This window comes from Oryctolagus cuniculus, chromosome 1 (assembly GCF_964237555.1).
Source record: "Oryctolagus cuniculus chromosome 1, mOryCun1.1, whole genome shotgun sequence".
NCBI classification, from domain to species: Eukaryota; Metazoa; Chordata; class Mammalia; order Lagomorpha; family Leporidae; genus Oryctolagus; species Oryctolagus cuniculus.
In genome coordinates, this window is record NC_091432.1 from 52,143,719 (window position 1) to 52,159,893 (window position 16,175).

Here is a 16,175-nt window from a genome sequence, read left to right on the forward strand (position 1 = left end):
AAAAATTACCTTCCCGCATAGCACCAGGATTTCTAGACAGTCCCAAGGAAGAGGAATGCAGACACTCAAAGTTAACATCATTTTTTGGCTACTTTTTGTACACTTGGGAGAGGCCTGAGAATGATCTGCACCCACTGCCTTATGTGCAGGAGGCCCAGAGCTGATTCCTGTGTGAGCCACTCTGCTCCTCAGAATACATATCAGGACAGGCAGCATAAATCAGAAACTCCTGAAGATTTTGTCTTTCTCCATTCCCATGACGATCAACTATAATGTAAAAACCCCAAATCAGTTTTGAAAAGAGATTCAGAACGAAGAGCTACGTGCTGGGGTTTGCAGTTGGAGTAACCAGGCTCTGGGAAATGAGGCAATAATCCTCTCTGGAAGAACCAACATCAGGCTAATTGCTAGCCTTACCATAATTATCACAGGGCTTTCAGACAGAGGTGCTAAACTGAAAGATATTTCCAAGGATTCAAAGGTATACACTTATTAAAAAAAAAAAAACCTTGGGAATTCCAAAGGAAAATAAGCTTCTATTTATTAAAAACAGATTACTATTTCCTACTGAAATATGAATCAGATTTGCAAAGGGCAGTGACAACAAGTTGCTAAGAAATGTGACCTCACCACACTCTTACCACAGCAAGGCCTGTGTACCTGTGGGTAAGCAAGCCGCAGGCCACGGGGCATCCTCTGAGCTGTCCTCTCTCCCCATTTCTCCTCTTAACCCCTGGGCTTCCTTGTACTCTTCCCCATCCTTGCTTGTGCCTTTCTCCCCTCTCTGCCTTTCCCTGCAGTTTCCCTTCTCTCTCCCTCCTTCGGTTGATTGTGATGTGGTACTAAAGTGTGTGCAGACACATTGATGACAGGTTACCTTTTCGAATATTTTATGGTTCTCTGTTGTTAACTGTAAGTCACTTAATTCTTGTGTTGCTTTTTAAAAATAATGATTGCCATTGCTTTTTAATCTGTGCAGCTCTTAATTCTTCCCCTACAGATTAATGGCTTCCATTGGGAAAAAAATAACGACACAAGTTTCTCCTCTTCCTTGATGGATTTGATTTGATTCAACAAGGAGGCAAAGTGTGCAGAGACTTTAATGAAAGCACTAAAGATAATGAAGTGAGCATACACATTTAAAAAAAATCCCTTTGCTCTACGCTTACATTTTAAGACATTCTTAATGTGATCCACTTTGCCAACTGACAGATTTCCTCATGTGTCTGCTATCTCCAGGGATCAAGTACAACTCCACCTAACGATCTACAGTGCAGGTCCTGCCGGGCCTGCAATGCCAAGTTGCCATTGGCAAGTGGTCTTTGTGTACCGATTAGTCATTTTGACAGGAGCTCTGCCTCATGACGTGCCATTTTATTGACGCTGTAGCTATAGATTTTTAGCATATTCATAGCTTAGACAAGGCTTCACACATCATCATTATTGAGGGTCTGGAAAGTACACTTTATTCAATGATGGCTGCCAGTACATGGGGGTGTCAGTGAAATGTCTCCTAAGAACCCTCAAATCCTGGAAATAAGGCTGTCTTCTAACTGACAGAAACCACAGCACAGTGCCTGTGATTGGCAGGCCATGAGGTGACCTGTGTATGTGTGTTGAGAGCATCCGCAGGTCTCTCACCCATGGAAGGGGGACGGGAATGGCAGTGTCATTTAGGAACCCAGACACTCATCTGGGGTGAGATGCTCCCTGTTTAAAGAAAGGCTGAATGAACTTGGGCAAGTGAACACAGGAAAGGAAAGCCCCCAGAGGGAAGGAGGTGGTGCTCACCGAGGAGGCAGGGCTTCTGCACGCTCTCCGCCCACCCATGGCACAGATGACCCCAATGCAGGGCTGGAGACAGACCCAACTCCATCTCCTTTGCTGTTTTTTCATGCTCCCGGCACAATCCTCCATGAGGGACTCAGTCTGTGTGTTAGCTCATTGATAGGGAGACAATGCACGTGCCACGGGATCTATGAGAGTTGGGGGGTAGCTGATTTGAAGGAGAGACAGTCGTTGGGCACCCCGGCTCCTAGCGTCACTGTGCCCTCTGCTACTCACTGGATGATTCCGGGAGGATTATTCGGGCTGTTTGTGTCTCAGGATCCTTACCTATAAAGTGGGGGTTACATAACATCTTTCTCATATAGAGCTGCTGTGCAGCTCACATGCGCGGCAAGTGCCTAGAGCCTGGCAGGCAGCAAGCACTCAAAAAATATTAGCTACTATTATTATCTTTCCAGACGACCTTTATCAACCCGACTTTTTCTTCGCAGCCTATGATTCGTTAAAGTTGGGGAGGATTATTTCTTTTCAGAAGATTAATTGTTCTGAAGGAAAATAAAAATTCTGTGAAAATGCATAGAAATGAGGCAGTTAAGCTGGATGATTATAGAGCATTTTCTATTTTTATTTAGTTATCTAATGACTTCTAAACATATTCAGATGTTTAAGGTCTTTTTTTTTTTCTTACAGTGGATTAATGAACAAGCTTTTGGATATAGATCACAATAGCTAACACTTATATAGATAGCAATTTCAATGTGCCAAAGGCATCACACTGCTCTGTAGATATGAAGACGTGTGGGTAAAAAGCGCAGAGGAAGAGTCAAACCTGGGCCTGATCTCATCGTAGGCTTCTGCTCTAATCTCTCCCATCCACTTGGTCTCTATGCGCTTTGTCAGAAGGCCTTCAACCCGAGGACGGGCGGGTTGATGAGCTTGCAAACCTACAGATCGGAGCCTCGAGTGTGGTGAGATCACACGGTCATTGCCCCCTTGTCACCCTGTCTCCTGCCGGTCTTCCCTGGAGAAAATCGCCCCATGCTGTTCAAATTCCGCACAAGTTCCTCCTGGTGATTTTTCCAGGGAACCACTATAGACTTTTTAAGGTACACAATTGTGCATTCTTTAATTAAGTCCTGTGAATTATTCCAAGGAACCTCTTCAGAATAATCACTGTTTCACAAAAATAAGACGACGACACCAATATAAGGTACATTATCTCCTACCCAGGGAATCAAACTGAGTAATTAGAGCTTAAGGCGGATCCAATTATCCACAGAGCACAGCCAGATTAAAAGTCGGAGCTGCGTGAGGAAGCAGAGCCCAGAGGAACTCAGAAAGCCCAAACATCTTAATTCCTGTGGCAGGCTGCTTGCCCTGCACAGGCCGCCTTCGTCTACCTGACCCCCTCCACACACTCCGTCTTACCTTGTTCACAGAGTTTCTTGGTCAGAGAGCCCTCATCTTGAAAATAAATAATGCGCTTCTGAACGATGCTGGCCCTGTGGAGACAGAAGACACAGCATGGCGGTGAGGAGGGCGGGTTTAGGGGGATCAGTCAGCCCCCAACGGCTGTGGAGCTTTGGATGCATCCTACCAATCCTCTGTGCCTCCGTTTCTTCATTGGAAAGTTGGCATAATAATACTCCCAGCCCTAGAGGGTCATTGTGAGAACTAGGTCAGAAAATGCATGGGGCAGGCTCTGTGGTGCAGCAGGTCAAAGCCCCAGTCTGCAGTGCCGGCATTCCATTTAGGCACTGGTTCGAGTCCTGGCTGTTCCACTTCTGATCCAGCTCCCTGCTAATGCACCATGGAAAGCAGTCAAAGATGGCCCAGGTGACTGGGCCCCTGTGCCCTTGTGGGAGACCTGAATGGAGGCCCTGGCTCCTGTCTTCGGATCAGCTCAGCTCTGACCCTTGTGGCCATCTGGGAAGTGAACCAGCAGATGAAAGACTTCTCTCTCTCTGCATTTTGACCTCTCTGTAACTCTTTCAAAAAAAATAAATCTTAAAATAATTTAAAAAAGAAAGAAAATGTATGTCAAGAGCTTAGCCCATATTTGGATACTACTCAAGATTAACTATTGAGGGGCTGGCGCTGTGGCGTAACGGGTAAAGCCACCGCCTGCAGTGCCGGCATCCCATATGGGCCCGGTTCGAGTCCCAGCTGCTCCACTTCCAATCCAGCTCTCTGCTATGGCCTGGGAAAGCAGTGGAAGACAATCCAAGTGCTTGGGGCCTTACACCCTCCTGGGAGACCCAGAGGAAGCTCCTGGCTTCAGATCGGTGCAGCTCCTGCCGCTGTGGCCATCTGGGGAGTGAATCAGCGGATGGAAGACACCCCCACCCCCACCCTGCCGCTTCTGTGTAACTTTGTCTTTCAAATAAACAGGATAGATCTTTTTTTTTTTTTTTAAAAAAAGATTAACTATTGAATTGTTATTGGTGGTAATATTAAGGCAAGAAAGTGAACTAACATCATTTTCAGTAACTTTTCTCAATGGTTCATTTTACTCCACTTTCCTATTAAACTATTGAGGCCATTTATAGATCAACCAAATGCAAATCATAGAAGCATGTCAAATCCTCTTCCTGAAAGGAAAAAAGGAACTTAAAAATATGTTTTGATTTGTTCTGAAAATGTCATTGTATATCTTTCCTGAAAGTCTAGACAAAATTGTCTCCTACATTCTGAACAAAGACAACTTCAGCTGTTAGCTCTCTCTCTTCAACATGTCAAACACAGGATCTTAGAATTTGGGAGGAATAGTTGGAGGTCTAAAAAATGACTGACTTTTGGCCAGCACATATTTTCTATTTAATCTGGGATTGCACAGATAGGCTACTTCTCCTCTAACCCACACTGTTGTTTATTTGCTTTCAGCTGGCCTTGAAGAGGTCAAATCCTGAAAACCAATGTTCCAGTAATTTGAAAATCTACAACACTTAACGTTGAGATGGTGCCAATAGATCTCGGGCTGTTTCTATTGATTTTCTTCAGCAACGCTACTCAATCAGAAGGTAATTTTCACTTCGATTTGCTCTGTTTAACAGATAAAGGGACCCCTCTGCTCCAGTACAGAGTAAGTGTCAGAGTCACCCAATCTGCCCCATGTCCCGTGATCCCCCGCCAGGAATGGGCCCCTGTGTACACGAATCTGCAAAAGAGTACAGAGGCAATTTCCTGATGGTCTGGGCCTAGGCCAAGATGACTTTCCAAAGAAATGTCTACTCCACATCCAGTCTTGCACAAAAGAATACAACTCAGACCAGCCCACAGATGTGTTTTACAGTCTTTCCCCACCCAAGAGAGTCAAGATGTTGAAATAAGGGAATGAAATATGCTTCCTGCCCATATAAAACTACTTTGATCACGCATCCATTCTGTTGATCATTAAGCAGGGCAGTTTCCTGAGGCCAAGAGAGGAACACTCATCTCCGTCCCAAGGCCAAAAATGAAAGCCTTTTGTTCGTCAGAGCGTGCCACCATTTACCACGATGCTTTCACAGTGTCCGCAGTGGCCTTCAGGGCTCCTCTGGGAGGGCAAGGGCTGAGCCTCGTGAGATGTAGCCCAGGTCCCACACTCCTGCTTCAACCAATGGTTTCATCCCCATTTCAAGCAAAGCAGTCTCCTTCCCAGTTTGTCTTCCCATTGTGCCTTTTTTTTTTTTTTTTTTTTTTTTTTTTTTTTTTTTTTGGACAGGCAGAGTGGATAGTGAGAGAGAGAGACAGAGAGAAAGGTCTTCCTTTTGCTGTTGGTTCACCCTCCAATGGCCGCTGCGACCGGCGCACTGCGCTGATCCGAAGGCAGGAGCCAGGTGCTTCTCCTGGTCTCCCGTGGGGTGCAGGGCCCAAGTACTTGGGCCATCCTCCACTGCCTTCCCAGGCCACAGCAGAGAGCTGGCCTGGAAGAGGGGCAACCGGGAAAGAATCCAGCGCCCCAACCGGGACTAGAACCTGGTGTGCCGGCGCCGCTAGGTGGAGGATTAGCCTATTGAGCCGTGGCGCCGGCCCCCATTGTGCTTTTCATAACTAGTTGTTGGGGGCTACTTAGGTACTGATACTGGCGGAAATGTTGGGACACCATCATGGCCAATACAGATGGGACCCTGTTTCCCATTCTCAAAGTTTCTAACACAGTAGGGAAACACATCAAACAACCAAACCCACAGGTAACCAATCATTCAAGGTAACCATGGCTGAGGGCTATGACAGGAGAGCCCACAGTGTAGGAAAGCACAATGGGGGGGCAGGGGACCCTCCCCAGGAAGGGTGGCCAATTCAAGGGGGGAAGAGGAGCTAACTAAGCAAGTGGGGCCGTGAAGAAACCAAGGGGACCTTTACAAACTCCTTGAGGTGGGAAGGGACAGATTCATTGAAAAAACACAGTTATGAACATTTTGAGAGGCCAGGGATGGCAAACATGTATTTCCTCTAAGATGTTTCAGCTTCCTTTACCCCTCAATGTTATAAAAACTCAAAGCCAATCCACTTCCTCTTTCACGACCACTGTCATGTCTGCACTTTTACTATCTGCTGGTCACTGTGCTAAGGAGATACTTTACACCCAGATTTTATGTAATTTATACTTTGCGTATATTGCAGGTCCTCAAATCCCTCATCTGAAACCTTGGGTTGGATGCGTTTTGAATTCAGGATTTTTTTAGATGTTAGAAAGCTAAGATAGCACATATATCCCCATAGTCAAACACATCACTATTCTGCAGCATAATGTGAGATGGTTGACACCAAGAGCGTGAATAAAGACCATAAACCAATGTGACTCAGCTTAGGTCAGGTGTGGTAGCAAAATGTTCTTGCTTTCAGAGTGAGTGGGATGACGATGTGGGGCTGTGTCACACTCATCTGTAGGTAAGGATGACTGAGACTCGGGGAGGGGCAACAATGAGCCCAGGTTTGGAAGTTGACCCTGTCTCCAAAGTTCATGGTCTCTCTTATGCTCAGCATGCTTGGAAGGATTCAAAGTGAATCCACATACAAGGGGACTTCAAAAAGTTCATGGAAGGAGGCTGGCACTGTGGCACAGTGGGTTAAGCCACTGCTTACGACTCTGGCAGCCCATATCAGAGTATGGATTTGAGTCCCAGCAATTCTGCTTCTGGTCAGTCTTTCTGCTAATGCACCTAGGAAAGCAAAGAAAGATACCTAATAACTGGACCCCTGCCGCTCATTTGGGAAACAGGATATGGAGTTCCTGGCTCCTGGCTTCAGTGTGGCCCAGCCCTGGTTGTTATAGCCCGGTGGGGAATGAAGCAGCTGATAGGGGAAGAGATACAGAGAGGTCCTCCCTCTCTCTGCTGTCCTTTCAAGCAAACAAGCAAATACATCTTTTTACAAATTCATGTAAATTTGGGGCTGCCATTGTGGCACAGTGGGTTAAGCTGCCGCCTGCAACTCTGGCATTTCACGTGGGTAAAGCTGCTACCTGTGATGCTGGCCGCCCTTACTGGCACTGGTTCAAGTCCTGGCTGCTCCACTTCTGATCCAGTTCCCTGCTAATTTGCCTGGGAAAACAGTGAGAAATGGCCCAAGTCTCTGGGCCCTTGAACCCATGTGAGAGACTCGAATTGAGCACCTGGCTCCTGGCTTCAGCCTGGGCCAGCCCGGGCTGCTGCAGCCATTTGGGGAGTGAACCAGTGGATGGATGATCTCTCTAACTCTGCCTTTCAAATAAAACAAATCTTTTTTTAAAAATCATGAAGTGGAATTTAAAGATAAGCTTATTGTGGCTAAAAAATTTTGAATCTATGTAGTTTTTATGTAATAGACATTTTTCATAAACTTTTTGAAGACCCCTCATATGAAGTACCATTGCTTTACAAGGTGAGTATTATTACAAAATGCAACCCCAAATTGGGTTCCCTATGGGCCAGTGCAGCATCTCACAGAGCACATGGAAAGCTGAGACCGTGGTAGGTTCCCTGGGGGCTGGGTCACGAGTTCCTGAAGTGTTCCATGCAAAGCCCTTTGCCCCACGCCCTGTGGGGATCCAGTGCTGGGATACAAGTCTTGTTCCCATGTAGCTCCTGTGATCTGGTTTCACAGAGCACTCATTCTAAGCCAGCTCTCAGGCCATGCTGTCTAACCACCGTCACGCTCTCAGGCCCCAGCCTCTATCCACAGACACCTTCCACCCTCCTTGCAGCACACGTACACACGCATGTGCACACACACACACACACACACACACACTTTAGTTACCACCTAACTCACATCCAGTGTAGGTGTTTCTTCCTCCAGGCTGATTCCTTGATGGACTGTCCTTGCTATGAGAGTCAGAGACCGTGGACTGCTCTGGCATGGCACCTGTTAGCCTGGCTGGCAAATGTCCTCTTGCTTTCCTGTCACCTGTGCTATCAGGTTCTTGAGAGCAGCAATCGTACCCTACTTATTTTATAGGTGTTAGTATTAATCCAATTGTGAGATTCAAGGAGAGGGAATAAGTTTGTGTGAAAAGAAGAGAACTGAGATGAATGTGGCAGTAGCCAGTTTAGTGGGTGGTGAGACATCGGCCATGTAACTCGGGATGGGGTCTATGGACGTGAGGGACACTGGGCCTACGTACGCCTCGAGCACTTAAAGTGGTTGATGCTGCCCAGAAGCGAGGGGCAGAGTGAGAAAGAGAAGCGAGCGCTGCCCAGAATTCCGAGGACCAGTGCTCACGTGCAGACACGTGGTGCCAACCAAGACCGCACTCTTGCTTGCAGAAGATGTTTCCTTTTATTCCTCATTTGGTCAACTCCTGAGAGAATTCTGTATTCTGAGAAAATGCATTTTACTTTGAGTCTATTCCCATCAAAAGTATGAAACTCAGTGGAGGTTTATAAATCATATTATGGTTCAGAAAAATAATAGCTTTACACGATGAGAAAGCTGTTAGTAAGAATCCCCTTAGCATTTCAAGATGACAAATTTCTCCCATTCTGTGGTGCAATTTGGCAGTCCTGTTACATAGCATTTATATACTGAATGCTCTCTTATCATGAGAGTGTGTGCAAAGGAAATCTAAATTAAATTTCTCAGTATGTTAGCTTTTCAAACTTTGGAATATTGAGGCTCTAAATAATTCACTAATCATTTCAAAAGTTTTGTTTTAAACCTAAAGCGATCATTTCCAGAAATGTCATCCCAAGTCTCTGCAGGGCTCAACCCTTTCTGCCTGAAGGATTTATTCATTTGATGTTCTTTTTCCTTGGGGAATAAGCCTGTTGAGGTGAAGCTGGAGTTTGCCAAGCTGTGGGTTTGTGGTCTAGGGTGGAAAATACTGGAATCCCAGCTCCCAGAGAGGAGATCTTGGAAACTGAAGTACTTTGGAGGAATCAGCTCATGAAATGACTTAAAAAATAAGTGTCAAGTGTCATTGGCAGATAGAGACACTGCTCAGTGTCAAGGTCAAGGCCATTGCCAGTAGAGACAATACTTGGAAGGTCCCATTGTGGTGCATAGCACGTGGCCAGTAGTTGGTGTGTAGTGGCCATTCGCTGCCACTGTTAAAACATTGCCCCTTATAAAGGTGCCTGGCATGTGACGAGTACTTACTAAACAGTAACTACTACGATGACCACTGTCAGGACTGTGCCCTTTGCTTGCGAAGGGAGTGGCGCAGGCACTACCTTGGTCAGCCGCTGCAGGCAGACATAAAGACCAGCCAAAGCGAAGCCTGGGTTTGCGCTCACCACACTATTCCGCCAACCTCCTCCTCAATTCCAGTAAAATCTCTCTTCCTAAACAGTTTTTGGAATTTTTACAGAATTTCTCCATGTTCTCAGGGATCTTTTTCATGGAGGTGGCCCTGCTTAGACCAGCAACATTTTTGCCATCTACAAATGAGAGAATAAAAGATCGAAATCACGGGCAGGGCGACAGCTTCAGGTGCTGAGGCTAACTGCATTAGCTTGTTTCACAGGCATGTGAAGTGCTAGCCTGACTACAGCCTCACAGTAATCGGTGATCATGGGTGTGCCACGATGCAGATCTCAGGGAACGGAGCTACGTCCTGGAGCTAACAGGTGTCCGGCGGGCCTGTGCTAATGTGCTCATGGGAGGAGAAAGGTCAAAATTGGCCTGCAGAGCTCTATCTACAAGACACATGAGAGTCCATGACTGCCCAGGGGTGAGGTCACATTCTCACAGCGTTATAGATTCAGACAGCGAAACAGTCATCAACCATGGCTGCAGAGAAGCAGTCTACTGCTTGCCGTGAGATTATTCCCAGCTAATTGTCATCCATTCCCAAGATATTTACTGAGCACTTCTTTTGTGCTGGGCACTTGCTTAGGAACTGAGAATCTGAAGACGAATAACAAATGGTGGCTTCTGCAAGCCGTTCCTTTTCTAGTGGGTGCACAGAGAGAAACAGTAAAAGGAAACTGGAGATCAATAATGAACATGCACACGGAGGAGCCGCTGGAAGGAGAGGAGCAGGGACCGACTTCATGACGGCACGGCTTCAAGCAGACATGACAGCGGCATGAAAAGTATGAACTGGGAGCGGGGCTGTGGCAACACTCCGCGATATCTTGGGGGAAGATTTTTCAGGCACTTAGTAACATTGGACCTGTGGCAGAAAGAGAAGGCTGAGCACAAGATGCTAAGTTTTCTTTATTTAACAAGTAAGCACTTTTCTAGGTGCTTCACAGACAGGAACTCATTTACTAGCGGTAGCTCCTGTTGGTGGTATTATCCCCGTTTTGCAGGTGAGAAAACTGAGACAAAGTGTTACTATTTGAATGGGATTTTGCTTCCCAAGCTCATGCAGAAGTTTGAACTCCAAAGTCTTACGTCATCACCCAAAGGATTAATTATGGGTGGAGTTAAGGGTTTAGGCTTGATCTGATTGATATTTGAAAGTGGGGACTCATGAGAGTATTTTAGGCATGGAAAGCCAAGACACTCTGGCAAAAAAAAAAAAAAAAAAAAAAAAAAAAAAAAGAAAACTAAATGAAAGATCTCTGCAAGTGAGATCCCAGTGGAAAGAACGGGCCATCAAAGAAGGAGGTACCTTTCTCTTAAGGGAGGAGAGAACTTCTACTTTGACTATGACCTTGTCTAACTAAGATTGGAGTTGGCAAACTCAAAAGGCTTCCATAGCCTTGGCAACTCAACAGAGCCTAGGGTGATTACTGACGCCATAAACAAGAGTGTCAAATGTTAAGTCAACAACAGGAGTAACTCTGCACTTACTCCCCATGTAGGATCTCTGTCCTTAATGTGTTGTACAATGTAAATTAATGCTATAACTAGTACTCAAATAGTACTTTACACTTTGTGTTTCTGTGTGGGTGCAAACTGTTGAAATCTTTACTTAATATATACTAAATTGATCTTCTGTATATAAAGAGAAATGAAAATGAATCTTGATATGAATGGAATGAGAGAGGGAGCAGGAGATGGGAGGGTTGCAGGTGGCAGGGAAGTTATAGGGGGGAAAAGCCACTGTAATCCAAAAGCTGTATTTTCGAAATTTATATTCATTAAACAAAAGTTAAAAAAAAAAAAGTGGGGCCTTTAGGATGTGATGGGATTGGATTAGGCTGTTGGGGTGAAGCCCCGTGATGGAGTCAGGACAGCATTGGAAGGAGAAACCAGAGAGAAGGTAGAGGCGAGAGATGCCTGAGTCTCTCTGTCCCCACGTGACCATCCCTCTGTCGTCTGCCTGCCTCACCAGATGCCTCAACAACAGGGCTGCCCCGTGTTACACTGTGGACCTCCAGTCTGTGAGCTGAGACAAACCTTTCTGAAAAAGCCCCTCCCAGGTATTTATTAAAGTACCAAAAAGCTGAGAGCCATAAAATGACTGACTCCCCACATACAAATGCCAGCAGGTAGAGGGAGACCCAGCAGTGCCAGTGACTGAAACAAAAGACAGAGGGGGACAGGGAGGACTATTTTTTGAAAGTTTTATTGAGATAATAGATTTGCATAGAGTGGTAAGAGGTTATACAGAGAGATTGTACTGTCTGTCCAGTTTCCCCCATGGTAACATTTTGCAAAATTTAAGTACAAGAGTGGATTCTCTTGACATCAAGAGAATCCCCTGGGTTTCAGTCTGGTGAGAAAATGGTACAGTGGGGTTAGATGAGAGCCAGATGGTGCCATTCTACAGAACCTGTGCCTCTGACAATCTGCCACTCCCTATGACAGGACATACCCAAACGACTCTGAAAACACAGTCTATCAGCACTCTGAGAACACAGTCTATCAGCACCCCGATCAGAGAACCATCAAGAGGTGATGTGAGACACAGAGGCAAGAAGGCCAGTTCTGCCCAAGATGGGGCAGAGGTACAAGTGGAGTTGGGGGAACTCTTGGTAGGAAAACAGTTGATCAGTAAAAACCTCTTGAAAACAATGGCGCTAGTAATGGACTTGGAGTCCCAGAGTTCTGTAACCAGGACCAGGAACTTTGTGTCAATCCCAGAGTTCTGTAACCAGGCAGGAACTTTGTGTCAGTTAGAGCTGCATGTCACAGAGACCCTTGGCAGGCCCACTTTACCTGTGTCTTGGAAGCAACGCCATTTTTTTCTGAGCACGCACCTCACCCTGAACCACAAGCATCAATTCCACACAGTGTTGCACACACACATGCAATTGAGGTTATTACTAGCATTTACCTAAAAGGTCAGCTATGTTCTTACCAAGATTACAACCCATCACCAACCTTGTACAGTCATTACACATCTGCAGCTCTCAACTTACACTTAAAAAAAAGTTGTATTGACAAAGCCCTGGCTGCAAGTTTAATAAAAATTAGAAGAAAGTCACTTTTAGTACACAGTTTATTTCCTTTTAGAATCTTAGAATGATCTTAGGGATAACAAACTTATACACGGTTCCATTATTGTCCAATTTTAGAGCTTATCTTTATTGTGTATCTTGTCAGTATTATGACTCTAGCACTTCAAATTTTATCCCTCTCTCCCAAATTTAATGGAAAACTAATGAAGAATTGACTTTCATATCCTAAAAATGATGTAAAAAGAAAACTGGATTGTGTTTTAAAAGAAGTAATTTAGCCGTGAGAGGTATTATAAGCAAACTGACATTCACTTACTCATGAACTTGTTTAGCACAGTAAGTGCCATTAAGCTGTGTTAGGAAGTGGAGGTATAAAGCTAAGTGAGACCGTGTGTGATGCCAACTACTTGACAGTCCCAATGCGAGAGACATATACTCTGGTAAATCAGACTACTGCATGGCATGTACAAGAGACTACCCAATGTCATGCCCCCAGCTTCCACGCACGGAGAACTGTCATTTTGTTCTGGGTAGGCCAGGTAAGTGGGTTGTGATAGTGCTGTTGCTGCTCTCCCATCCTCCCTTGTAGCTAGGAGAAGGGGAGATGTGACCCACAAGTGCCCTCCCTAACATAAGGGCAGGTTTTCAGCATGGAAGGGAGACTTCTGAGGAAGTGTTGCTTTCCTCCTTTTCCCAGCTTTGATTATAAACACAATGGGTGAAGCCAGGCAGCCATTTTGCTACCATGAGGAAAAGGCCAAGAAACGTCCTGGAGCCCCCGGCTCTGACATCACTTGGTTGCTGAAACACTCCCAGCAGTGACCGCCTCTGGTCTGTGAGAAAGCTATGTCTCTATTTGTTGAAACCATCATTAGCCAAATTTTCTGATGAACACCACTCTGAAAAGCACGTCTCCTCAAAAAAGGTATGAATAAAGCATTGTGGGAGAAAAGAGGGCAACGCAACCATAATTGCACATTCAAAATAGCTAGTAGAAAAGTGAATGTTCCCAACACACAAAAAATAGATGTCTGAAGGAATGCATGTGCCACTTAGCCAGATCTGATTACTACGTGTGTATGCATGCACTGAAATGTCACCCCTTCAGTAGGTACAATTATTATGTATCAACTAAAAATATTTTGAAAAACAGAAAATAACTTTAAAATGAGAAAAAAAAAAGGAAGCAGGAGCCTATTCCTATACACCAGGCCAACAGGTTGCATCAGGAGCTACTGCAGATTTTTAGTGAAAGGGAGGGACACAGGAACGCTTCAATCATAGACTCCGAGCAGGACATGTGTAGATGGGGACCTAAAAGAGGGCTTTAGATTTGGGAACCAAGAGATCCCTGCTGTCCTTTGCTGGGGCCTTCAAGTAAACACTGCATGTGGGGCAGTGGTTATAACCCTGCGTGCCTGGTAGAGTCCTGGCTCCTCTGCTTCCAATCCAGGTTCCTGCCAATGCACACCCTGGGAGGCAGCCGACGATGGCTCAGTAGTTAAGTCCCTCCCATGGGAAACATGGATGGAGTTTCTGCCTCCTGACGTGGGCCTGTCCCAGCCACTGCTGTTGTGGACATTTGGGGAATGAACTAGTTGGATGGAGGATCTCTTTCTCTATCTTTCTGCCTTTCAAGTAAAATGGTTAAAAAAAAAAAAAAAAGAAGAAGAAAAAGAGAAATAAAGAAGATGTGGTTAAAAAGGAAGGAAGGCAGAGTGGGAGTCAGACAGGAAAACACAGGTGAGGGGAAGCATTCTTTTTTCTCAGGAGGGCGATTTCACATGTTTATAAGCCGAGACAGGAAATGTGGAAATCCTTAGGGCTACCTGCTGTATTACTGCCTGTAAATTTGTCAGCTCCTGGAAAAAAAAAAATCTTCAACTCACATGAACGAAATAAACAGACTGCAGGACGTAGTCCCAGTTGTGCAAGTGCCAAGAGGTAGGCAATTCTGGGTAGTGAAGAAGCCATTTCTTCTCACCTACAACTGTCTAAACCAAACTATCAATTTCTTTATTTGGCATCTCTTGACCATTAACAGTTTCTTTCCTCTGTCTTACATTACCCTTGGCATTTCTTTTTTTAGTATTTTTAAAGGGTGTTTTGCAGATTAATTTAGGCCTTTTTTAAAAAAAAAGATTTATTTATTTATTTGAATGGCAGAGTTAGAGAGACAGACAAACACACGGATGGACAGGATAGGAAGAAAGATCCTCCATCCACTGGAGCTTCCATCTGCTGCTTTGCACCCCAAATGGGTGCCAACAGCTGATGCTGAGCTAGGCTCATTCCATCTGGGTCTTCCAGGTGAGTGCCTGAGCTCCAAGCACTTGGGTCATCTCTTCTGCTGCTTTCCTAGGTACATTACAGGGAGTTGGATCAGAAGTGGAGCAGCCAGGACTCAAATCAGCGCCCTTGTGGGATGCTGGTGTCTCAAGCAAAAGACAAACCTGCTGTGCCTCAATGCCACCTCCAGCCTTGGTGTTTCTTAACCTTGCAATGAGATACAACCAGTCATGAACTTGGGGTGAAGGCAATATCTCATATACATGATAAGTCCAAAAATCCTTTATTTTTAAGAACACATGGGGGGGGGCAGCATAGTGGGTTAAGTTTCCGCCTGCGGTGCCTGCATCCCATATGGGCACCAGTTTTGTATCCCAAAGGCTCCTCTTCTGATCCAGCTCCCTGCTATGGCCTGGGAAAGCAGTAGAAGACAGCCCAAGTCCTTGGGCCCCTGCACCCACGTGGGAGACCCAGAAGAAGCTCCTGGCTCCTGGCTTTGGATCAGCCCAGCTCTGACCGTTGTGGCCATTTGGAGAATGAACCAGTGGATGGAAGACCTTTCTCTCTCTCTGTCTCTCCCTCTCTCTGTCTGTAACTCTCTCTCTCAAACAATAAAATCTAAAATAAATAAAAGAGAAAGCTTGAGGGCAGGCATTTGGCCTGGTAGTTATGATGCATGTGTCCCGCATCAGAGGGCTCTGGTTCCTGCCTCCAGCTTCCCGCTAATGCAGACGCAGGGAGACAGCACTGATGACTCAAATAACCAGGTCCCTGCCACTCCCTTGGGGAGACCTGGGCTGAGTTCTCAGCCATCCCCTACAGGCCTCTGGGGAGTGACCCAGTGGATGGGGACTCACTCCCTGCAGGTGTCTCTGCATCTCAAATGAAAAGAAAAAAAATCCATGAACAAGGCGTCTGATGTTCCTTAAAAATGACCGCCCTTTCTCAATTAGCCTTCACACGTTATTCCGAATCTTGATTTCGGCACCTGGGATATTGCTGGCCAGCGGACAAGTGACAGACTCACTGTTCCTATGGCACGGTCGAGCCTATGACTGCCAAGGCCTCGGACAGGCAGCTGACCGGCTGGTGGCCTACCCGCCCTTCCCCTCCAGTTTCTACCCATCTCCCAGCTCGCATCAGACTGTGCGCCTCTGGAGCCCAGGGGCTCTGTCTTTTTCATCTTTGCATCCCTGGAACCTCAGAGTTATCTGGCCAAGGCTCACTGAACCCAGGGTTCTTAATCTGGGGTCTGCAGACAGGTTTTAGGAAGATGCAATTCGGTGTGATGTGCACAAGTGCATTTTTTTCTGAGTAAGAAGTCAGAGCTTTCATCTGCTT

The 16,175-nt window shown here is 45.8% G+C and overlaps 1 protein-coding gene across 1 annotated transcript in view; it reads right to left on the reverse strand.

Moving 5' to 3' along the window:
• The window catches only part of SPON1 (spondin 1), a 325,832-nt gene that overhangs the window by 177,659 nt on the left and 131,998 nt on the right, over positions 1-16,175 (reverse strand). The window contains exon 4 of the mRNA XM_002708823.5: positions 3,217-3,290. Within this exon, the coding sequence (XP_002708869.1) occupies positions 3,217-3,290 (74 nt within the window). The remainder of the gene's footprint in view (positions 1-3,216; positions 3,291-16,175) is intronic.